At 37.2% G+C, this 25,762-nt stretch overlaps 2 protein-coding genes across 2 annotated transcripts in view; both read right to left on the bottom strand.

Annotated features, from left to right (window-relative positions):
• The window catches only part of LOC137985249 (UDP-glucuronosyltransferase 2C1-like), a 9,310-nt gene extending 1,946 nt beyond the window's left edge, over window positions 1-7,364 (bottom strand). The window contains exons 1-4 of the mRNA XM_068832813.1: window positions 7,130-7,364; window positions 2,533-3,136; window positions 1,631-1,837; window positions 256-544 (exon numbers count right to left, since the gene is read on the bottom strand). Of these exons, the coding sequence (XP_068688914.1) occupies window positions 256-544; window positions 1,631-1,837; window positions 2,533-3,136; window positions 7,130-7,291 (1,262 nt within the window). The 5' untranslated portion in view covers window positions 7,292-7,364. The remainder of the gene's footprint in view (window positions 1-255; window positions 545-1,630; window positions 1,838-2,532; window positions 3,137-7,129) is intronic.
• A 6,486-nt stretch (window positions 7,365-13,850) lies between these two features.
• LOC137984751 (alpha-(1,6)-fucosyltransferase-like) lies at window positions 13,851-25,466 on the bottom strand. The gene is made up of 4 exons (XM_068832012.1): window positions 24,143-25,466; window positions 20,241-20,417; window positions 17,774-17,924; window positions 13,851-15,816 (listed from the first exon to the last, which is right to left on the bottom strand). The coding sequence occupies exons 1-4, from the start codon at window positions 25,267-25,269 to the stop codon at window positions 15,505-15,507; spliced, it is 1,767 nt and encodes a 588-aa protein (XP_068688113.1). The 5' UTR covers window positions 25,270-25,466; the 3' UTR covers window positions 13,851-15,504.
• Window positions 25,467-25,762: the final 296 nt, after the last annotated feature.

Raw genomic sequence — 25,762 nt, 5'->3', positions numbered from 1 at the left:
TCAGATAAGGACTCTAAACCGTAGGCCCCATCTCAAAAATATATTCCATGTTCATTAGTTCCCCGTGGGATGCTAAAGAACCCACACACTATTCGAGAAGAGTAGGGGATGACCTTCCCGGTGTTGTGGCTGTCTTCGGTGAGTAAATGGGTGGGTGGGTATAGCAGGTCCACATCAGCTGAATAGCTGCCAAAACTTCAACCTGCTACAACAAATTAATAACAAACAAACAAACAAACAAACAAACAAACAAACCTTGGGTCATTTAAAACTTGTTTAATTATCCCTGCCAACTGCTCAGAATTGACAGTTTTAAGGTTGACTGAAAGTGCAAACCCAAAATCTTCTGCCTTCTTCGCATTAGAGAACTGGTCTGCATACAAGGGAATTCCCACCATGGGCACACCATGGTATCCAGACTCGTAAAGGCTGTTGTGTCCTGCGTGTGAGACAAAAGCCTTTACTTTCTTGTGGGCCAGGAGATCATTCTGTGGGAGCCAATCCATCACCCTAATATTTGGACTCAGGGCTTGTGGAATGTAATCTGAAAGATAGTGGAAGACAACTGACTAAGTCCAAACAGTATAGAATAAAAACTCAAGTAAAATCGTTCTCAGGGACATCATCATTGTCAACATCCACGACAAAATTGCATCATCATCAAAATAAGTTAAAGGCCCACCTTCAACCAAGAGGCATTGCATGTCGTGGAACAATTTTCATATAGGAAAATCCAGCCAAAGCTGAAATTTATCCAATAAGATCGCTAAGATAAGCAATGGAATTGCCATAATAAAGACAAATGGTTGAAAAGCCTGCCGTTGAAGGAGAGCCTTTAAATCAAGTGTGAAATCAACGCAGATTTAATAATCTTTGCAACCCCACACTCTCAATTAAACCAAATACTGCCATTGTTTAAATAAAAATTTTTGAAATTTTCATTGACATCAACATCATCATCCACCAGAAACTGTAAGTGGCATTTATTTCCAAACTTGTAAAGAAAATGAAGGATTAAGTGTGGGAAAAACAAAGTAAAAAATACAAATGACAAATGTTCCAAACAAATTTTATTCAGATTAAATATAATACTTTTAATATAATTAACCTGAATAAACTTTGTTATTGTTGTTAGAGCAGTTTTCAAATGACTCTTGAAAGTAATTACTCTTAATGATTGGTTTTAAATTCTCGCGCCAGTTTAGAAACCAGTGAGAAGGAAAACCAAATCAATCACAAATAAAGGGGGTAGTTTCTAAAGAAACTGTGGCCCTGCATCGGTGGGGAAGTAGTACACAAACATTTGGTTTCATCAACAGAGTTGATAATGTAAATTGACCACTGTACAGGGATTCTAAAAGGTGACGTTTCGAGCATTAGCCCTCATCCGATTTGCTCTGACGAAGGACTAACGCTAGCACTATTAGCTTTTTTAATCCCCGTACTGTGGTCAATTTACATTATCAACTCCACTGATAAAACCAAATTTTTGCAAACCAATCACAACTTGGTTCATTGTGCTGTTTGCAAATGCTGTGATTGGTTTAAGTTATTACTTTGGTATTTGTTTTACAACATTCAATTGAAAACCCCTCTATTAATCACTTGGAAGAATGGTTAATTTTAGTACTTTTAAGCTTCCACAAAACTTTTTGTTTCAACTTTCCAAATGCTGCAGCCATGGTATCAATTCTGTCTTTAGAAGCAAGTGTTTCAGCATAGGATCCAAATGAGACAATAATGAATCCATCAATGCCACTGCTGTTGACATAACTTTCTAACTCTGCAGGGAGGGGCTTGGGCTTCTTGATAGTGATAGGACCTACCAGGATTTGACCTTTAAAAGATGAAAAGAGAGTTAGAAGGTTTGTTTTGACATTCCATCACAGAACATGAATATCATCATCATCATCATAAGATGCCAATATCTCTACTAGTGCTCGGCAAATTTTAAGGTGTGAGTTTTGTAAGCACTGGGACAACCTTTCCTTACAGTGTTTGGGTTCTTCTGTCAATGCTACTATTATTGATGTGTCATTAGTTTATAAACAAGGGTCATCAGACGGGACCCATGGTTTATCATCCTTTCGAGAGAAAACTAAACAGTGGAGCCACTTCTATTTTACAGAGGCCATTACGAAGTCATCACTGTGTCCATGCAAACATCCCAAAAATGCACATTAAAATTTATTATTTTGTTACAGTTTATAAGCATGCTTCTGTATTGGAATACAATAGAATACGCCCCAATGACTAGCAGGTATTTGGGTCAAGTAAGTTTAAACGACTACACGTATCAATGTACTCAATTTGCTTCCTTAAGGGGCTTTTGAAAGCCAATAAAACATTTTAATAGTGCAATAAATCAGACCAGTGAACCTTGTTACCGCCACAGCCAAAAAGCTGAACTGAGGCTAACCTGAGCAACGACCAGCAACGTCACCGCATCAGGCACTCTATGAACTTGGCCATACTGCCTCCATCAAACGTGGCACAATTAACAACAAATTTTACATACTGTACAAATTGTACCTGGAAGAAGTGGTTGCGGATAATCCAATGCAAAATCCCCAGACATTATTGAAAGTTCATCATTACTTAACGCTTCATAAATGCCTATCTCAGGAGTAATGTTGTATTTGGTCTTGAGAGGAACTGCATAGAAACGTATCATAAACTCAGACATTAGGTTCAAAGCAAAGTAAGCACCAAGATTTGCCACACGCTGCAGAAAGGACATTTTATCTGTAAATCCAGTCATTAACATAGGAACATAGGATACAGGTGATGGCACTTTGAAAGAAGATCCCGGTCGAGGTATTCCTGTAAGTATTGACACTTTAGGAATTTGGAATAGTTCTCCAACAAAAACACCGCAAATAGCCCCTCTCTCATAAACAACTAAGTCAAAATTCCTGAGATCCTCAAGCAGTTCTTTGCTCTTTAACAAGCTATCACAACTGGTTTGGAAATATTCAGAAATTTTCCTGAATAATTGAAACATGTTTTTTTCCATTGCAGCATGTGAAACAACATCTTTGATATATCCGCGTTTAAATGGCACTTGGTACACCTTGTGAGGTATTTTCTCCGTTGATCTTGAATGTGTGTGATCTGAGCCCACCATCATTACTACCTAAAAATCATGATGATTGGTGTGAGGAAAAAGTGTACATGGTTCCATCTTCACAGAGAGAAAAAGTGCAATGTTGTTTGCAGAGTGTTGTAATAGATTAAGAAAGAAAATCAAATATAAAACATACTTAAGTTGTCTGTAATTCTAAGTTTCACACTTATGTGATCATTACATTGTTTTCTTGCGACAGAAACATACCTGTACCTACAGAAAACATATTTGTGTGAATAATCCAATGTACTTAATTGCAGGGAGATTGGATAGCAAACAATAGGGCTACTGACAGAACTATGGACAAATTTGATAAAGTGATAAAATTAACTGGTTCAATCACATCTTGACTGACTGCTGTTCCTTAAAAGAATCCCTCCTTATAAAGGCACTCATCTAAGCATGGTGCCTACTGAATCAACTTGTTATCAACCCACAAAAGACTAAACTATTCTTTATTGGAACTCATCAGCTATTACACAGGCTACCAACTGACGTAACCATCTCTTCTCTTGGAGAGAAAATCAAATCAGACTCATATAAATACATGAACTTGGCATATAAATACATGAACTTGATTGCCTCACCATGCTTATGCATTTAATTCACCAAGCATTCATATGTCCATGGCTGCGACACACATAGGAATAGATCAACTTCAAATTCCACCCTGTAAAACAGCCTCGGGCCAACGTACCTTGGCCAACGTACCCAACGTACCAAGGGTGGGTACCAAGTACCCACCCTTGAGGGGTTCAAGGCATCCTGAATCATTTTTTGTAACTTTTATTCATAAATCACTAGAATTTAGAATCTAGAAATTTAGATGATAATTGTAGTTTAATTCCATTTTTAACTTGTAAATGGTCATTGAAAAGCCCTAAGGGAACTTCTTCTTTAAAGTAATTACAGTATATAAATGAATGAAATGATTTATGAAATGATCATACAATGAACTGCGGATATGCAATCAAGTAAAGTTATGATCCTCGCAGTTATGGACGCAATTTTAGCAATTGCGTAGAGAAGCCTGAAAAATTCAGCACTTCAACGGGATTTGAACCCGTGACCTCGCGATACCGGTGCGACACTCTACCCGACTGAACTATGAAGACACTGATGTTGGGAGCTGGTCATTTGTGGGCTCTAATTTTCCCGTGAGAAATGAATCAATGAATGAAATGATATAAGAAATGAATTGTGACTAGGTCACTTGTGTTCATTTTGTGTTTATTTTCATTATCCTAATTACTATTATTTGGTTGTTTACCCATAATTACTCTATTTCCTCACATACCTTATTTTGCCTTGTGTAGTTATTCCAACACATTTCTCTTACCTAATTCCTGTTGTGTAGGAGTGGTAAACTCCTTCTTTCCTTCGGTAAATCCTGTATTAGTGGGTAGTAAATTGACTCCATAGCCTTATAATTTTTGGTTTTTAGTTATTTTTCTATTTTCCTGAAGTCCATTATAAATTGGCCACCATTTACTCAGTAAGTTCAGTTGATGCAGTTAATTATCTGAATAGTTTCAGTCTTCAAGACAAGTCATTTTCCAAGTCTTCTGCTTACCACTTTCCCTTGTCATTATTTGTATTCTTTTAACCCACTGACATCCAAACCGGCCAAAACCGGCCAGACTTAGTTAGTATTTTACTCTGTCTAACGCCAGACGATTTTACTCGTCAATGGGGAACCCCTGAGAGTCAATGGGTTTATTAATTCCATTTGATTCCAAATGATCCATTTGTTACCATTATTTCAAAATTATTAGTTTCAATGTAATTGAAGCACTATTGTGCAATATGTAATTTGAAACTTTTGCTATTGTCAAGTCTGTGCTTCATATAATAGTTCTTGGATTATAACCTTGTTTAGTTTGTTTACAATTTGCAGTCATTTTACTCGTTTTGTTAGCAATCTCTTTGCCTTTTAGTTTGCAAGCATTTTTCTTCATGTATCAGCTATTTAGCATTGATTTCATTGTTCAGCTTGTAAATAATAACAATTTACTATGTTTAATCCATTGGCTTATTGTAGCTTTGTTTATTTTGTGTTTTGTGTTACTCCTTCCTGTTTTTTGTCCTTATATCACTTTTTGACTCTAAAAAACTCGTAAAACTTAGCTCAAATTTGTTGTTCTTGCATCAACCGTTTTGGCCGTCTTTCAGAATCATATACTGAACTGCGGATGTGACATCAAGTAAAGCTAGCTTTACTTGCAGGGATGTCAGTAGGGGCTGTAACCCCTAACACCAAGTACGGCTGAGCTGACTTGATGTTACGGATCATTGTTGCAGGTACAAAGCAAAATTAATAAAAAAATTACCTGCTGAACAAATATACTTATTGTTTCCTGGTGTCTCCTTGTTTTGTATCTAAGTCTATATTGAAAAATCAGAAGATAATTCATAAACTTTAAATCCCTGTGAATTGACTGAGTTATTGGAGGCCATTTACAAATGCTGGCTATTTTGAAAGCAGACATGGCCCTGGCGACGAGGTTGTGTGTGGCCTTTACCTTTTGTGAGAGAATTCTTGCCGTAACTAACGAAGTGGATTTGCTAAATGAAGAAGTTGAAGATCTCTAAGACACGATTTTTACACAGCAACAAATTAAGCCTTCAAGAAGCTGCTTGCAAACATGTGCTCATTTGAGGGCTTTGACAGTGAGGATGAAAATGACTAAAATTTATTTAAAACTTTATAGTAGAATTTCATTGTAGGTTTTTTCAAACAAGTCGTTGAAAAAAAGCTGTGATTAACAGACCGTAGAAGTACTGCGAAGCAACTATGTTCTACTTTGCTGTAAATGTTGATGAGTCATATTCAGGAAAGGTCAGAAAAAAATCATGTCGTCTGAACTGGGAACAGGTTTTACACCATTCCAAGAATGACGTAATTCCTTAAATTAAGTGAATGAATTTCTTTCGAATTACCTGAATATTATTGGTAAACCATAGTAGTGTTCGGAAGATAACTCAAAAATAAAAAAAAATAAAACATATTTTGGAAATTAATATTAACTTTATTTATTTAAGCTAAGTTTTGAAGCTCAGCAAACATCAAAGTTGCAAACAAAGATGCCAAGATTTCGGTTGGAAAGTCCACGACCGTGCACAATCTTTTGTTTTGCCCTCATACACTGTGCATGAATAATCTACGTAACCAACATGTTTCTATTGGTTAGTTCCTCAGTACGGAGTAAACAACTATTGTGTGTTGTGCACGGTCAAGGCCAAAGAGAAGAGAACAAAAACCTACCACAAAGAAATTTGTCGGGTTTCATGACCCCTCTACTAACTCCCGGGCACTAACTATGATTTCATCTTTGTGAAGTGAGGTTTAGTTGGTTCGAGCGTCGCACCGGTATCGCGAGGTCACGGGTTCAAATCCCGTTGAAGTGCGGGCAACCCTAAAACCAGGAATCCGGAATCCGGAATCACAGTACAATACAGAGGGTAAAAACTATCCTAAAACATTCATAAAAGCTAACCTTAGGCCTAATTAGGCCTAAAAACGTTTGTTTAGGCCTAATTAGGCTTAAGGTTAGCTTTTATGAATGTTTTAGGATAGTTTTTACTCTCTGTATTGTACTGTGATTCCGGATTCCGGGTTTTAGGGTTGCCCTTGAAGTGCTGAATTTTTCAGGCTTCTCTAAGCAATTGCTACAATTGCGTCCATAACTGCGGGGATCATAGCTTTACTTGATTACAGTATATATATATATATATATATGTATATATGTAACTTAATTCTTCCACATACAACAACACCTGCGTAAAGGATATAGGCACTACTATTAGATAAGTACAAAATATGACTATCGTAAGGAGGCACGATAGCATATTTTGAGCCGCTCATTTGATTTCTGGGAAACCGTCGTCTTTGAGAAGAGGCCACGAAAACGACCTGTCGTTCATGATACGGTTTGATATCGCTGTAGCGGCAAAAAGATTTTCCACATATTTAATATTCATTAATTATAAATACGCACGTACCTCATGCCCTCGGGTCGCCAACTCTTCCATAACAGTTCGGATAAGAAGATAATGCGATCCTGAGGACATGGCACTGAAACCCACAATCCTGGCCGACAGAGCGAAGTATATCGGGTTCATTGTCATAAATGAGATGACCAACCCGCAAAAGATCGCGGTCATTTTTTTTGTTTTCTTGCCCACTTGATTGCCTGACCGCAGAAACGGCCTTTCTGGGTAAGAAGGCGCACAGGTAGCCCAAGCTCCGTACGTCAGTAGGGTAATCATGCATATGAGCGGCAGGTATTTTTTGCAGGTTGAAATTTAATTATAACTGAATATAATTACCATGACTGTTACATGAATAGTTAACCTTGCCTAATTAGGCCTAAGGTTAGCTATTCATGTAACAGTCACGGTAAGTATATCCAGTTATTATTGACTTTCAACCTGCAACCTGCAAAAAAAACCTGCCGCATATGAGGGTAATGGGCTACTGGCTTAATTAAATAACCAAGCTTTAATGCTGCATTTCTTCTTTTCCCTGTCAATTATTAGTCTTCCTTCGGTAAGCTGGGGCCCTTCTCCTCACTGTCCCCAACAGAAGACCTACTGGCTTTTTTGGAAGCGGTCAGTGTAAAATGTAGACCGCAGACCAGGGGTAAAATGCAGACTAAGGTTATAATGTAACTGTTGAAAAAGCCCAAACCCTTTAGAAATGCCAACCTTAGGTCTAATTAGGCATAAAAAAAATTTCGGCTTAAAGTGCTACTGTGACGAAATTTGCATCTTCCCTATCTAAGCCATTTTGGCACATAAACACGTAGTCTGTACGAGAAGAAGAATGCTGTTTACCATTTTCAAATATCTCTTTTTGTTCTGGAGATATTCAAGTTTTTTAAATATGCAAATTAGCCAAGTGATGACGTCATAAACCCAACCAAATTTGGATCAAGTATGATGGGAAAAAGATATCTCAGCCAATTTGTATCAGAAATACTTGGTTCTTTGCACTAAGATTCTAGGAGATGTGTTCCACAATATGAGCATACCATTTTTGTTACCATGGCAACATACTGGGTTCCAGACCTCCCTGATATTAAAAGCTTTGCAGACCACCTTTGGCGTTTTGTTTTGATATTTGCAAATGGTGCCTCATCTGCATGATCCTGCCAGCATATAAAGATGTTAGGTCGAGTTTGTGGCCTTGGTAAATGTATTTCTACCCTGAGATCACCAAAATGTTGAAATCAGTTGGAGGGGACTGGAAAAGAGTGAGTTGCCATGGGAACAAATTTCTTTACAGTCGTAGGTGTGTTGCCCTCAGAACTATTAGCTCACCAAGTTTCAGTGGTCTCTGTTGCAAATTGACCGAGATAGCGCTATTTATATTCTTGATGTTCTATTGGGTTGGGTGAATGACGTCATCAGCCTTCTCATTTGCATATTTAACACATTTTTCAAACTTAAATATCTCCGGAACCAATGCAGATATTTCCAAACGGTAAACAGCGTTTTTAATGTTTCATGGTACTCTATGTGATAAACCAAAAAACTCAAGGGATAAAAATTTGATCACAGTAGCACTTTAACTATTAGCATAATTTTCTAACTGGTTTGGGCTCAACTGTTACAGTATAACCTTAGTCTGCATTTCACCCCTGGTCTGCAGTCTGCATTTTACACTGACCGTTTTGGAAGGGGGAATGGGGATACCGTTTCTGACCATTGCCAAAGGGTTTCATTGTAAAATACTCGGCTTCAGTGAGATAAAGCAACTCGTGGTATCTGGCAAGCCTCCTTTCTTTTTACCACTTGCTCTACCGCCCCATTTCCCTCCCCTTTTAGCGCTTGCCACTAGGTCAGACTGGGGAGCCTCGCACAAAACACAAGTCAAAGGTCATTGTTTTACCAATACAAAAAACCCTAATGTTTACCAATGCTAACATTCGGCCTAAGGTTAGCTTTAATGAATGTTTAGGATTCTTTGTGTAGTGGTAATACAATGACCTGTGACTTCTACCTTTTCGACATCAGAAAGTTGACTTCTTTTAGGAGCACTTGAATATTTTTCCAAGTATCCCGAGATGCCATTCATAACCAAATCTCTTTATTCGTTTACCAGGGTTAACGTTCATCCCACCCTTAAATACATCTGCGAAAATGCTGCATTTCATTCCTAGCAATTTAGCGGGACAGTTTTGACGGCCTAGCTTCCCATGAGTCTTCCAAAGCTGAATGGAAGAACATCCAAACTAGTAATCGGAAAGTCATTGGTTTAAAAAAAGCACTCGGGTTTCTCTACGATTATCCCCGAGTCACTATGGACAAATGTACTTCTATGTTTCTTACCTTGCTAAAACTCGTGCCACCAAACAAATCCATGTGTGGTTTGTTTGAAAGGGGATGCAGACAGTCTTGACTTCGAAGACAAGCAAACTAGAAGAAGAATTCTGATCCACGGAACTTTTAGCGACATTTTTAATAAATTAGTACTTTGATAAATCAAATAGATATGCTTTGATTTAAATTTCCTTTTATAGGTAATAGTAATTTTTGCATTAAGTTACAAAACATGAATTAATTTTTATTTTGTAGTCTAGTTCTAGGGAATACTTCATGCAGTAAATGTGATTGTACTATTAAGGAAAATGAAAATTAAAAAATGACGGCTTTATTACAAAGAAACCAATAACAACCCCAGATATTGTAATAAGTTGAATCCTGGACTTTTTCATTACTGTGAGAGCTTGAAATAAAGATCAAAACCATCTGCAATCACAGGGACGTGAAATCAAGGTGAAAACAAGGGAACAGGGCTGGCGCAGTGGCGAGAATACTCGCCGGGTTTTGACTCCCAGAATTGGCATCACATGTGGGTTGAGTTTGCTGGTTTTCGACTCTGTTCCAAGAGGTTTTTCTCGGGATATTCTGGTTTTCCTCTCTCCTCAAAAACCAACGAACGATTTGATATGATAATTAAGTAAAGTACGATCGTCCCAGTGAGTGTTAAGTCCTGAGAAGGACTGTTTGAGATGACAATGACTGAGGTTTGTGACAACCTGAGCGGAAGTCATCTTCAGAGTCAAGGTCAAGATGCCTTCCGCTCAGGTTGTCGAAACGTTAGTCAATGTAATCTCAAACAGTCCTTCTCAGGACTACACTCTCCCACACAATAATTGTACTTTACTTAATTATATGACTACTGGGTTCAAACCATTTACTATTTGATATGAGTTCATTTGACTTAGTTCTTTAGAGTGTCCCCAATACACTTGACAATAGACCTTTTTGCAGATATGGCGGCCATTTTGATTTCTGCTGTTTCCAAAAACATTGTGGGATACTCAGGGGGCAAGTTAATATGTATTTCCCCCCTAGGTATCCCATAATAGCTATTTGAAACAGCAGAAATCAAAATGTCTGCCGTATCAGCAAAAAGATCTATTAAATACAGTTCATCATCATCACAAGTGTTACCATTATAATAATAATAATAATAATAATAATTATTATTATTATTATTATTATTATTATTAAAATTACCGTCACTAACAGAACATAACTGCTCTGTGACTGAACGAAAACAGCTAGCACTTCCTGCCCGTATGGGAGGCCTGGGAATGACAAACCCATCTGAAAGTGCGGAGTCAGAGTATTCAGCATCCACCAGGAAGAGCGCTCCACTTGTTGATAAGATAATGGCGCGATCCCATGGGACCCCAGATGATGCAGAGGTGCGGAGGCTGATGTATGCTGTTCGAAAAGAAAAAGATGTTGATCTGAAGGGGAAGCTAGAGGAGCTGAAGGTCTCTCTCCCGCTATGGACACAAAGAGCTGTAGACCTGGCATGCGAAAAGGGCGTCTCTAGTTGACTTACTGCAATTCCACTGAAAGACTTGAATTTTGACCTACGCAAACGGGAATTTCGAGATGCACTGAGGCTACGCCATGAATGGCCCATTCCCGATAGCCCATCTGTATGCGTATGCGGCTGCAGCTTTACCATTCACCACGCCATGATATGCCAGCGAAGCGGCCTAATCATACAACGTCATAACAAGATACGTGACCTGAAGGCGGAGCTACTAGATATGGTTTGCTATGACGTAGCAATTGAGCCCACCTTACAACCCCTTTCCGGGGAGGAGATCAACAGGGGAGCAAACAAAGCACCAGATGCCCGTCTCGATGTGCACTGCAACGGGCCGCCTTGTTTGATATACGGGTATGTCACCCGAATGTGGACTCGTATAAAGAGCTTAGCCCCAAACAGATATATAAATTGCACGAAGATAAAAAGAAGCGGAAATATGCATCCAGAATAATAGAAGTTGAGAATGGCACTTTTACGCCCTTGGTGTTCACCACAACAGGAGGTATGTCTCAGGAGTGTCAGCGGTACTATTCCAGACTTGCAGAGCTCATCTCTTCAAAGAAGCAGGAGGACTATGCAACAACAATTGCATGGATTCGAAGGAAAGTGTCCTTCGCCATCCTACGGACTGCCCTGAGGGGAATAAGGTCACGGAGAAGAAAGACAAACTTGAACACTATGGTATACGTGGACTGGCCTTAAAATGGGTAAAAAGCTATTTCTCTAACAGACTACAATTTGTAGATTTCAACAGTCATGTTTCTTCTCACTTTAATATATCCTGTGGGGTTCCTCAGGGCTCTATTCTAGGGCCTTTATTTTTTCTTCTTTACATTAATGATATAGTCAAGGCATCTACGGCACTACAACTGATTTTATTCGCGGACGATACCAACGTTTTTCTGTCTGGTAAAGATCCTGATTATTTGGTTAATCAGCTGAATGTCGAGTTAAATAATTCGTCAGTATGGTTTAGGGTTAATAAGCTTTCACTGAATCTTAAAAAGACCAAGTTCATAGTGTTCAAACCAAACCAAAAACGTAGAAGTTATAATTTTCAAATTTTGATAAATAAACAACAAATTGATCAAGTTAAACAAACAGTTTTCTTGGGTGTGATCATCGATGAAAACGTAACCTGGAAGTCTGAGATCTCTCATGTGGCTAACAAAGTGTCGAAATCAATTGGAATGATACAGAAATCAAGTTTTTATTTATCTTCATACTCTTTACGTGTATTGTACTTTTCACTTGTTTATCCTTACTTCTTTTACTGTAATATAGTTTGGGCGTCCACCTATAAAACTAACCTTGTTCGTCTGGTAAAATTGCAGAAAAGAGTGGTGAGAATCATAGATAAATCTCATTTTAATGCTCATTCTGACCCTATATTTAAGAAACTTGGAATCCTAAAATTCCATGATCTTAACCTGTTACAACTTGGTCAATTCATGTTCTCCTATCAAATTTGAACTCTTCCTCCCAAGTTAGCTAGCAAATTCACTCTAAACAGTCAAATTCACACATATTATTCGAGAAACTCTCATGCATTTCGTCTGCCTTTCTGTCGGACTAACATTAAACAATTTTCTGTTTTCTATCAGGGACCTAAATTTTACAATTCTCTTGACATTGATATAATCAATTCCTCCTCAACAGCTTCCTTCAAGAAAGCACTTAAGTCATTCTTTTTTAACAACTATTCTGAAAATTAAGTATTTTGTTCTTCCTGTGTCAAATTGTTTTCACCCTGTAATTTTACTTTCACAACTGTTTACATATTTCAACACCTTAATTAATTAAATGACTAAGTGTTTGTAATTGTATGCTTCATTACCAACTTGTAAGTTCAAACTGTTTTTAATTTCCGTTCATTACTTTATATTTCAACACGTTAAATAACTAAATGTTTGTAATAATTGTATTCTCCGTTGCCAACTTGCATGTCAACAATAGATAGATGCTTTTACTTGGGGAGGCCTAATTTACATAAGCTTAGTAGTTTCTTTTAGGCCTCCTTACCACCAATGTAATTCAATAAGTTTTCTTTCTCTTTTTTGATTGTTCATATTTGTATTTTAATTTCTTCTTTCTGTGGCAAAAAATAAATAAATAAACAAAAATAAAAAATATACAGGAGAATGACTTAGAGATAGACAAGGGACTTGCTGGACTGACATAATAATAATTTATTAACGAATGTTTCATGCTTTCGCCTGACTGATTTTTCTCTTTTAGACTTTTTATGTACAATACGTTTTTAGACCAATATGTTTTAGATCATCATTATAAATTATTATTATTACTATTATAAGTTAGTTTTTGTTTTTGATTACCTTTTTCTTTAGTAATGCTTAATTGTCTTTTTCCAATTATAAATTATTCACATATCGTAAATAGTTTTCTATCGTGAACATATAGTTTAGTTTTTAAAATTTGTAAATAATTTCGATATATAGTTTTAAAATTGTAAATATTTACTAATTGTTTTGATAGTTGAAATAAAGTTCTTGCTATTAAAATTGAAAAAAATTAAAATTATTAGTATTATTAATCATTACTGCAAGAACTTGAAGTACGGATTAAGACTATCAGCATTTTCAAAGAAGTGAACAAAATCAAGGTCACATTGGGTATGATGGGCTTGTTGGCTTTCACCTTGCATTTGTGCTCACTGTTATAAGGAAAAAAGTTGCCAGTCACACGTCGTAGTTCAGGGCCCTTGTTGTTGAAAAATCAATACTAGTAATAATTGCATATTATTAGATGGCTAGTGTTTCTGGCCAATATAACGCACGCTGTGATGCCCACGAGCCGATTATGGATTATGCAAAATAGTTTTTTTTTGTTTTTTCTTCTTCTGTTAGCCATATGATAAACAACTTAATAACATTGACCCTTCGCTTGTTACAACAAAATCTCAAATCTCAGCCTAGCTGTTTTGACCTCACTATCGCTCAGTCAATACGGCAAGGCCTCAGTTTGAGATTTTGCTATAACTACCTCACACTTGGTTATCAAGTAGTTATTAAAAAGCATAATTCTGAAAGATATTGAACACAGGTCTTATAAGAAAGTGCCTTTTGTCCAGAAATGCATGTAATTGGATGCAGGCTCAATTTTGAAATCCAACAAGTGTCCCCTCAAGCCTCAGCATGTGCTTACTATTTCTTACAATGACTTAAATGAAAGGGGAAGTGTTATTTAAGTATTTTTAAAAAACGATTTTAATGGACAGTGAAACAACAATATGGAACGTGATATTATGACTAGTACAGAGTAATAAATATACATGTATAATTTTTCAATTTTTTGGATAAATCTGGATTGAGAGAGGGGTAGAAGTAGTATAAGTTGCTAAGAAGTCTATCTCTTGCAGTTTTTAAGTCAAACTTACTGCTAAACCAATATTTAAAGAAGAGTGTTATAAGCCAGTCTATAGCTACAGTACTACTTCCACTCCAACGAGATGTATGCTACAAACAAAGTTGTACAACACAATACAGTTTATTAAACTTATATCGCGCAATTACCAATACTAGCTATTTTCAATTGTACATTACAATGTTGATTACATAATTTATATAGATATGCAATAACTAAAGGTATATGAATAAATGATAAGAATAACAATCAAAACCCCAAAAAGAAACACATTTGTTGCAACAGAGGTCAACAATTTGGCAGTCCCTTATTTAGGCGAGGATTATTTTGATTGTAACTATCTTTCTTCCAAAGTAAGATAACAATAATAATTTACAGGGGATATCAAATGGCCGTGCAGAGATACACAAAATTTCTCATCAAGTGTTGAAAAATATTTTATGAGTGAGCACAGCGAACAAATGAAATATTTTTCAACACAAGAACAGAAAATATTTAATTTCATAACTGCGCGCAGCAACGTAATGTTCTGTCTATTACACCAATGAAATACCACACCATTTCACTTAAATGTTCTTTGTAGTCTCAACGTAGAACATGATTTATGATTTATGATGATTTATTATGTAACCATAGAAAGGCTGATCTTTAAATTCACATGTGAAAATAACAAGAGATTTTCAGGTGTGAAGATATGCATGAAAGCTCACCTGGTACTTCAATGGTGCTTATATAATGATAATGATAATGATAATAATGATGATAATAATAATAATAATAATAATAATAATAATAATAATAATAATAATAATAATAATAATAATAATAATAATAATAATAATAATAATAATAATAATGAGAGGACTGTGCAGTCACCACTGCACCAGCCCTGCTCTCCTAATAGACCTCTTTACATGTATGTATGTTCAGACCATGTGATGTTTACTCTTGACTAGGGAACACAATGGCCTCAAAATCTCATTTTATAATCCTTATTTAAGCCTTTCACACTTGAAATGGCCCCCCTTGACGGGTAAAATCACCTGCAGTTAGACGCAATAAAATCTACAAGTATCACCATGGATGAAAAGGCTTAAATTTTTCATATACTTTTCATTTTGCTTAATTAAATGAACTACACTTCATCATACGTAGGAAAATCCTCAACGTCCATAACATCTTCTACTTTATAAGACGGAAAGAGACCTTCTCTGCCTTTTTGATGAACAGTGCCCTTGGAAAATCCATCCCAATGATTTCCAGCTATTCCTATACGATCCCCAACACTGAGGTCAATTTCAGAGCTGTCTTTGGCTTTGTGAGGATAAATAGCTCTTACATCATGGCCAGATTGTCCTCCAAAGTAATAGATATCATCTAGGGATTGGAATTTCTTTGCAGAATCAGGTTGAGACGCTTGCATGATTTCATAAGCTACACGACAAACCTATCAGAGAAAGAAGAGGTTACTTTAACTACAAGAATGATAGCTTCACTTGATTTTATATCCGCAGTTCAATAGATGATTCACTTTATAAACCATTTTATTCGTTGATTCATTCGTCACAGTAACTTTTGAACTCACAAATGACCAGCTCCCAACATCAGTGGTTTCATAGCTCGGTTGCTTAGAGTGTGTCACACCGGCATCACGAGGTCAAGGGTTCAAACCCTGCTGAAGTCCTGAATTTTTCAAGATTCTCTATGCAATTGCTAAAATTACATTCATAACTGCGAGGATCATAGCTTCACTTGTACAGGTTACTTTCTAAAGAAACTGTGGTGTTGCATTGGTGGGGAAAACACAAGGATTTGGCTTCATATCAAATGAGCGTATAAAGGAAAACAAGACACCTGGTGGAATTTACATGGGATGCTGCTGTTCGTATGTGAAGGTTGGTAGCAAATGTCACTGATCCCGGAAGCAGACTGAGAGTTACAAGGAACATGGTAAAAGCGCTAAGGTTGCAAGCGCAAGTTGAAGCGTTTTCATGAATCAATCTTATAAGTATGTGCTTATGCACATTCAATAAAAGCAATTTTAGTAACATTTATTTACGGAGGGAAGCAGAAATGAAGACAAGAGGTGTAATATTCTCATGTCATTGCTCTTCCATCATGCTTGATCGAAAAAAAATTAATTTCATAGGTTGCTATCTCTTGGAGGGATATTTTTTCCTGCGAATTCAGTCTGAGAATGCAGTAACTTGATTTTTGAAGAGGGCAAGTGGTGTGTATGTTGGGATGTCTGTGTGAACTTTTAATTCTGGTTACTTTTGTCCGGAAATAAAAAGACACATGCATGTGTGTGGTATGTCCAACACGACAGTAGCAAGCCTAGAGCTTCATGGTAGGCATATGGCTGATAACCATATCTGACTACGATCAAAAAGACACTCAAGCAAATTTTAAATGTGGTCTGCAAACTGCCCTCCCATATAATCAAACAAACTTTTACCACCTATAACGGATCTGACATATTTGCTCTGATGCAGGTCTGACGCTCTAAAAGGTCAGTTCACAAATCAGCTCTTACAATGGTTAAGTTACCTTTATCAAATCATTTGACAAAACCATAGATATGTTATCACAGCACAAGTTTTTAATTATACCAGGCTAAAGAAAATCAAGCCAATCAGAATGCAGGAAATTGATTGTAGATTCACAAGTGCTCCACTTGAGCCAAAAAAAAAAAATTTTGATATTAGGGTGTTTCAGGGAAATCTTCTTTTAATCATGAGTTAAAGTTTAAAATTGGTAGTGTGGAATTCCTTTACTGATAAAATTATTGTTACATCACAAACAAGATGACACTGAACAAAAGCAACTTTATCCAGAGGTGATTTGCCAATTAAACCTGAAAAATGTCAGGCCGACTTTTTCAAGATCACCCTAAATGCAATCCGATTCAATCTTGTCCATGGTTATTTCATCAAAATCTTCTATAATTTAGAAGAATGTATTCAACAATAACCTCCAGCCTTCCATATGCAAGTTGTTTCACGGAGATAAATTAATGGTCTTCTCCTTTCCCTTGCCTTCTCCGCATTGTTTCCGACAAGGAAAACATTTTCAGCTACTTTAATTGGCTGAACTCTGTTTAAAATATCGACGCTAAAGTGTTAACAAGAAGTCACTGCATGTCTTCAATGTCTTCTATTTCCTCACTATTACCACCCTTGGTACCAGAAAATGTGGGACACGGCATAAACGAACATGACAGTACAAATGTTGCTGCCCACCGCCCCTGGTTGAAGCCCAATCCCCCAACCCTAAGGACCCCCCCCCCCCTCCCACCCTGACGACCCCTACTGAGCAAGAGTAAGCAGGGAAGGGACTCCCAGACAAGGGGAATTTTGGGTGTCAGCCTTCACAGTATTTCTCACTCCCTGAGAATAAGTTACCTGTGATGAAAATGTGCAGACTAGGTAATCACATTCTGATAACATCTGAATGTCAAACACAACTCCATGAAGAGAAGTGTCTGAGTAGCGAGAGTTCAGTCCCGCTGACTTGGAAATTTCTTGATCACTGATGAATTCATAATTCTCATACCTGAAATGCAATTATCATCATCATCAGTGTCTGGGCAGAAAAATATAATATTGAAACCAATAATTTCCTTATGGGAACTAAACATGTGTTCATCTAACAGTTGAAAGAAACAATGCTTGGATTTTGAAGTGCCTAGGAAGTACATTATGTAAAACGACTGATGCTAGTAAGAGCTGGTTAACGAACTGCTCAAAAGCAGATGTAACTAATGATAAATCAGTTATCAAGTGATAAGTCAATTGCATACAATAATATTGTCCAGGGCGTTACACAGAGTAAAATTGACGTTCAACTCATTCAATAGCCAACAACAATTATGAATATTAATGTGGTCTCCACATCATTATTCTATATGATGATTTGAAAATTATTATTTTCAGAATTGGATGGTGATGATGATGATGATACTCTTGTTTTAATGAGTGGAAATACAATAATAATTGCATTTAAAGGCCCACCTTCACCCAAAAGTTATTGCGGTCGTTTTTTTGTTTTTTGTTTTTCAAATGACGACTTGTCCAAATACGTGATGTGATTGGCTAAAGGCACTCAGACGAATCACACGGGAAACAACATGTCAGATATTTAGGTAATTTCGTGTTACACGAAATTCAGTCACAGTGCGCAATGACTTTTGGGCAAATGTAGACCTTTAATTGTACAGTTTACAGTTGAATTCAAACTTAACTGCACATGATTAGTGCAAGCACTCATTCAAGGGCTTAAGGATTTACAATAATTATTGCAGCTGGCATGGGGCAACTAGCAGGCAATCTCAAAGCATGGTAGATGGTAGAATTTTGGCCCTCCAAAGACAACATTAAAGACCAACACCCTGGCTACTAGAGTGTGTGGCTGCCCTCCCATTCTCAACTCTGCTCTCAAGGATTTGATGGGAACTTTACTTAAAGGGGCTAGGTCACGCAATTTTAGGCAATTTCAGCACTAATCGAATGGTCATAGAATTAATTAAAATATCAATTTAAAATAACTGTTCAAAACTATAGAAGAACTCTAACAAAAACTATAGAAGAACTCTAACAAAACACAGGGAAGCCAAGAAGGGACATGGATGGACAAAACTGGAGAGGATTGAAATGGATTGAATTTGGGTAAATTTGAAAAACGTCGGCCCACCTTTTTTCAAATTTATAACAGTCTATATCAAAATGTCATTTACACAGCTGGAAAATCATTCTCAGTTGTTATGTGGCCGTGATTTTGCAAATGAAAGACTCTTGCTCTGCCAATTTGACGTTTAGAGCTCATAATTAACAAAATTAAACGAATATACCTAAAATACCGTGACCTAGCCCCTTTAAATGTCTAGTCTTCTAGCGCTGTAGCACTAATTGGGGGAAACTGTAAACTGAAATCAACAATCAACACAAATAAAATCAAATGAGAGAGGAAAAAAAACCAGAATACCTGGAGAAAAAAAACCTTTCGATGCACAGTAGAAAAACAACAAACTCCACCAACGCACAACACAGAATCTGGGAATCGAACCCAGGCCACACGGTGCTCTCAAGACTCCATCATCCCTGCATTATACCGCAGGCCCCGCTTGTTCATAGGCCGGATAACTTTATCCAGTGGATAAGTCACTATCCAGAGTGTAAAATGTACATGTCGACTGAGGGGCAGTGTCACGTTACTTCAGTCAAACTTCAAAACACTAAAGTACATCTTAGCATCAGTCAAGACCAAAAAATTAAGGCGTAGTTTTGTTGCCAATAACAATTTAGATTTTAACCCAGTTTTGACACAAGAACAGCAAATTTAACACATCAGAGCCCCTTTAAAATGTTAGCAAAGGTTTTCGCATGCACCATTACTTTCAGATGTGCTCAGGATGAGACGAAATTCCAAGCATCAGGTTGCCCTTTGGGCAAGCTGTACCGCTAATTTCATCTTACTTGCCCAAGTCTCTTTTTCTCTCTTGAGCTGTCTGTTAAACACTTGTGTCTGCTCAGAAGTTTGCATCAGAAAAAAAACAACAACTAACAATGCCCCAATCATGTTGAAACGATGGCTTGCCCGTCTGGCAACCCACGATAAGAAAGAGCGAGCCTAAAATGCCGTTCCAGTAGCCCCAAGCTTTTGGACAGCCTCTTTGTCTTGCCCTGGTGCTGCATGTACAATATTATTGTTCAATTCATTATTCTCAGTTATATGAGGAAATACAGCTGAATTCTTTGCACAGATTGAACCTGTTGGATAGTGACTCATCTACAGGCTATGGCTATCTGGCCTTTGAACAACTGGGGCCCGGACGTTGAAACTAAGTACTCATGATTCTCGGTGGTAACTTACTTCATCTTTGCCTCTGGCAATAAATTCCCATCATCAGTTGCGAGAAAAACACGTCTTTTTTCCACGTGTTGGACTCTCTCCAATTTATTATAGAACAAATCTACCCAATACATATACTCTTCAATGCTGTGAAAAGCAGCTTCAGTGTTGATTTTGTCTGTTCGTCGCACTTGAACTCTGGAAACCAAAATAATGTTGCAGTAACAGAGATAAAAATAGATACAATGCAAGATAGCTACAATGTGCTAGACATTTGTATGTGGATACCATTAGAGTGGGAGATTGGCAACCAAATTTACAAGGGCAAGTCACACAGAAACTCAAAATTTTGTACGTTGACAACTTTCTCAGTGAAATTGCTCATTTTATTCTTAATATCTAATTCATAATCAATAAGCTTTAGCTCCTATGCCTTTTTTTATTTACAAACTGCCATTTTTGGGAAAAAAATGATTAAATAAATATTTTCTTTCATACTACAACTAATATATTAAATAGATAAATTCAAGAAGTTTTCCAGAGGCCTGGAAGAAATTTTCAAAAATCCAGGAGTTCTACAGGAATTCCAGGAGTAGTGCGAACTCTGTATATTCTCTCTAACTTTGTTGGAGTAGTAATTTTATACATGTATATTTAATGAGGAGCAAGGTATATTGGAAAACTGCTTTCTTATCAGTCACCCAGCAATAAGTTAATTAACGCTGTTCTCAGATTCCCTTGTTCTTTCACTACCGAGTGCAAGCAGTGGCATGCAGTGGGGAGATTTATATAAATGGCTTCCATGTTCAGGGAACAAAAGAACTGAATGGTTTTTGTGCGGTTCTCCAGACTTACCATTCACTTGTTAGTAGTTTTAATAGAAGCTTTCAGTTTTATTCTTGAAGTCTTCTGTGTCTTCAGTAAGATGAGCTGTTAATGTGCAAGCTCTCTCAATGAGAATTTGAGAAACATAGAACTTTACTGAATACTCCCCTGAGGGGCTTTTTATGCCAACGTAGAATAAACGTAACGCAAAGTTAAAAGTTCCCATTCTTTCACCCCTTAGTAACATACAGTGATACAGTTCTCTAACCCTACTGAGACTAAGATCTCACTAGGGTTAGCGACGAAAATTTCCAACAGCTCTGGAGAAAGGATCAAGTGCGAGAGTAAAAATCAATTTTTATTTGTACTGTTTATAGACCACCTAGTACCACATCAGCTTTCAGCGATAGTTTGTCAAGAAGTCTCCTGAATGTGTTACTGCTTGGCTACGACATTATCATTCTGGGTGACCTAAATTGTAACATTCTCAATGATACAGCGGATAGTCGAATTTTGAAAGACCTTTGTGCTAGTTTCAATCTGACACAACTAGTGAAGGAACCGCCTAGAATTACAGAAACAAAACGCTCGCTAATTAATGTTATTATGATTACCGATCCTACCCTAGCGGTGTCTTGCTCGGTCATTATGTCCTCAATAAGTGATCACAACTTAGTTGAAGTTACATTGAGGATAAATCGCCCTAAAGCCAAAGCCAAATACGTCACTACAAGAAGCTATTCTGGGTACGCACCCGATAGCTTTTGCGAAAATCTCTCTCTTGTTCCGTGGCACATGGTACACTTCTTTGATGACATTGATAATTTCCCAAGTGGAAACATTCAATTCTCTCTTCTTGGACGTGCTGGATCAGCACACGCCCATCAAACGTATAAAGATCAAGTCCCGCTCTAATCCGTTCGTAACACCAGAAATTAAGCACCTCATGAAGACAGAGACCTTTGGCACAAGAAAGCCATTCAGACAAATGACAAACTATGCTGGAACGGATATCCCTTCTTCCGACAAGAAGTGAAACGCGAACTGAGGCTTGCTGAAAAAATCTATGTAAGAAACGAAATAGCTAACAGTAGAGGTAATACAAATGCCACTTGGAAGATCTTAAATCTATGTATGTCTCGTGGTATTGCTAAATGTCCAAGCACTTTTGAGGACCATGAGACTTTGGCAAATAAATTTAATAAGTATTTTACTTCAGTAGGAGAACTTACTGCCAAAAAAGCGAATTTGATAACAAGGGAACACGGTTTGGATAAAGATAAAGATTGTGGTCTTAGGGAAGAAAGTATTGACACTGGCCTGCATGCTGAAACAGAAGAATTTGAGTTTCAAGAGGTAAAAGAAATTGATGTCAAGTCTGTTATTAAGAGTTTAGCTGCCAACAAAGCGCCAGGATATGATAAAATCTCTGCACGAGTCCTGAAAGACAGTTGTGAGAGCATCGCACCTGTGATTTCTAGACTGGTGAATAATTCGCTTAATGTGGCTGCTTTTCCTAAAGCATCGAAAATTGCTGAGGTCATACCTGTACCCAAAAACGGAAACCCAGAAGAACCAGCCAACAACAGGCCGATTTCATAGTTACCCATCCTATCGAAAGTAAGTGCTAGACTGGCACACAAGCAGTTTGTGGAATTTTTGACAAAACATGATAAACTGTCGACTTATCAAAGTGGCAACAGGAAAATGCATTCAACAGAAACTGCCCTCATAAATGTTACAGATAACATTTTGAAAGCAATTGATGAAAAAGCAGTGTCATTACTAGTCCTGCTTGATATGTCAAAAGCTTTTGATAGCCTTAATCATAACCTTTTATTAAGAAAACTACGAAAAGTGGGTCTCAAAACTTCTGCAGCTTCCCGGTTTAGTAGCTATCTATCCAGTAGATATCAGAGAGTACGATATGAAGGTTCAGTCTCGGAATTGCTACCTTTAACAAACGGAGTACCTCAGGGGTCAATCTTGGGTCCTGTGCTTTTTACTATCTACATTAATGATTTAATCAGTGCTGTTACCCACAGTCAAGCCGCTGCGTATGTTGATGATAGTCAATTGCACTTTAAATTTCCCATATCAGACTCATCAAGTGCTATGGCCGCCGTAAATCAAGATCTTAGGAACATCAGTAGATGGTGTGCAGAGAATTCTTTACTTATAAACCCTGAGAAAACAAAATTAGTGGTTGTTGGCTCAGCACAACTTCTTAAGAGGCTACCTTATATCTCCTTATCTCTGTTGGGCAAAACTATCTCACAAGTTTTGTTTGCTAAGGATCTTGGGGTATATGTTGATCAACATCTTAACTATGATGTACACACCCCTAAAACAGCCTCTAGTTGCATGAACCAGTTAGTACAGATAAGTAGAATTAAACACCTCTTAGACAAGAAGACACTTTTATTACTTATAAATAGTTTTGTCTTTAGTAAATTGTTTTATTGTTCCTCAGTGTGGGGGAACACATCTAAACGTGATCTACACAAACTACAGTTGGTACAAAATTTTGCTACCAGAGTTGTATTAGGTCTCTTACATGGTTAGATGTTACGGAGAAGGTTTTATTTAATGATTTCGTTTTAGCATATAAATGTGTAAATGGTTTAGCTCCAGACTATTTAGGGAAATATTTGGTTAAGCGTTCAGCAGTTCACAACAGGAACACAAGGGGATGTAATAATTTTGTGATCCCCCGATGTAGATTGTCGTTGGGACAAAGGGCATTTTATTTTCGCCGTCTACAGGAATGGAATGGGCTACCTGACAACATCAAGAATACTAAAGAAATTGATATTTTTAAGCGGACACTTTTTAATAATATGTTCTACACGAAGTAATTTTGGATATATTTTGAATGATTTTGAATATATTTTAATTTTAATTAAATTACTGTAAATAAGTTTTCTTCTTTTTTTTAACATTGTGACTGAAAAGCCCTATTGAAGGGATTCTGAATAAAGTATGTATGTATGTATGTATGTATGTATGTAATTCCCACCCCCTCCCCAAACCTGGCACACCCTAAGGGTAATATTACAGGGTATGCTAAAAGGGAAATTTTTAAAATAAAGACTTACCCAACAATAGGTTTCTTAAAACCCAGAAGAGCTCTCTTTTCGTCTATTTTGTCTTGAGTTTCAGCAGAAAAACGGAATAAGTACTTTGTAAATTGACCAATCCACCAAACAAATGGATGACTGTGAATTTGTTGTATTCTTGGGGCGAGATCCCTGGGCACTGCCAATGGCATATATTTTGGACGTGGAAATAAACTGTCAACAATTGGCAATAAAATATTTTGTTCTCTATTAGAAGCCTCCCCACTCCAATAGCCCAGACTTCCCCGATAAGAGGTACATGTTTCACTAACAGGTTTAAAGATGCCATTCCAGCCATTGGGGGAATAACGCCAGCCATTCGAATCCAATATGAGGGTTCTTTGCAGGCCATAGGCGATTATGAAACAATACATCAAGTGGTGAACCTGGCAGCCATAACCGCAACCTTTGTTCAATTGACACACAAGCTTCTTTGCTACATTGCAATCTTTTGGATGCTGTAATCTGTGTAGCCGCTTTTGCACAATATCACTGAGAAATTTATGTTCTTTTTCTAACCATTCTCGCTGCCCATTCATCGTTTTCAGCTCCTCAAAGTTTATGGACAGCATATGGTGCATGTCTTCAACAGTACCCATAATATCACTTAGCTTTTCTTTCACTTTTCCGCTGGCAAACGTCTTAACCTTGCTTACTTCTGAGCTTATGAAGTACCATAATTCTGTTAATGTTTTTTCTGCTCTTCGTCTAATAGTTAAGAATTTCTTGCTCGGCGGCACTGCACTTACATTTGCAGTAAATTTCTGAACCGAGTCATCTTTCTGTTCACTCTTTCTGGACGGAGCCAAGGAGGGAACATTATTATTAACAGTCTTAAGTCTTTGCTCCAGGTCTAAATTTTTCCTTCTAATTTCTTTAACTTCGATTTCCAACTTACTCTTAATACCTTGAATCTCTGAAAACTTTTTCTTCAGTTCCTCAAACTGGAAAGTTAACAATTCCATTTGTCGTTTTTTCAGTGCAACAGCCGCTTCGTTTCGGATGGAATCTTCCGCAACCGACAAAAGCTGCCAGCCCATGTAACCAAGAATAAGAAGCCATAACGATACAAGGACGAAAATGAATTTCCACGTTGCTCTGGACATGCCACGTACATTTAAATTGGAACAGATGGTGAAAAGCGAAGAAGCCTATAAACTTGCTCTGATTAAGCAAAGTCCATTAAAAAAACAATAACAAAAGAATTATTTTAAAATACCGGACAATTTCTTAAAAAAATAACGCCACACTGCAGTGAAGTAAGCGCATGAAGGCCTCTTTTTCGCTTCAAAGAGCGACACGTCGATTCCCATATACAACGTACAATTTTCACCAGGAAGTCTCGGTTTTTTTTTCCGAGGCGAGAAAATTTATATTCGGAAATCTTCGGAAAAAAGAACGCCTGGTAATGCGTTGGGAATTAAATCGTTCCTTGGTCAGTGAAAATACAGACTGAAGATCAGGGAAAAAAACGAAGACTAAGGTTATAATGTAAAAGTCGAAAAAGCCCAAACCCTTAAGAAGTGCTAACAAATAAAAACACATTAAATAAAAAAAAAACATTTTCGCGTTGTTTTATCAGCCGTTCATATCATAAAT

The sequence above is a fragment of the Montipora foliosa genome, chromosome 14 (genome assembly GCF_036669935.1).
Source record: "Montipora foliosa isolate CH-2021 chromosome 14, ASM3666993v2, whole genome shotgun sequence".
Taxonomy (NCBI): Eukaryota; Metazoa; Cnidaria; class Anthozoa; order Scleractinia; family Acroporidae; genus Montipora; species Montipora foliosa.
This window is presented reverse-complemented; position numbering and strand designations above follow the sequence as displayed.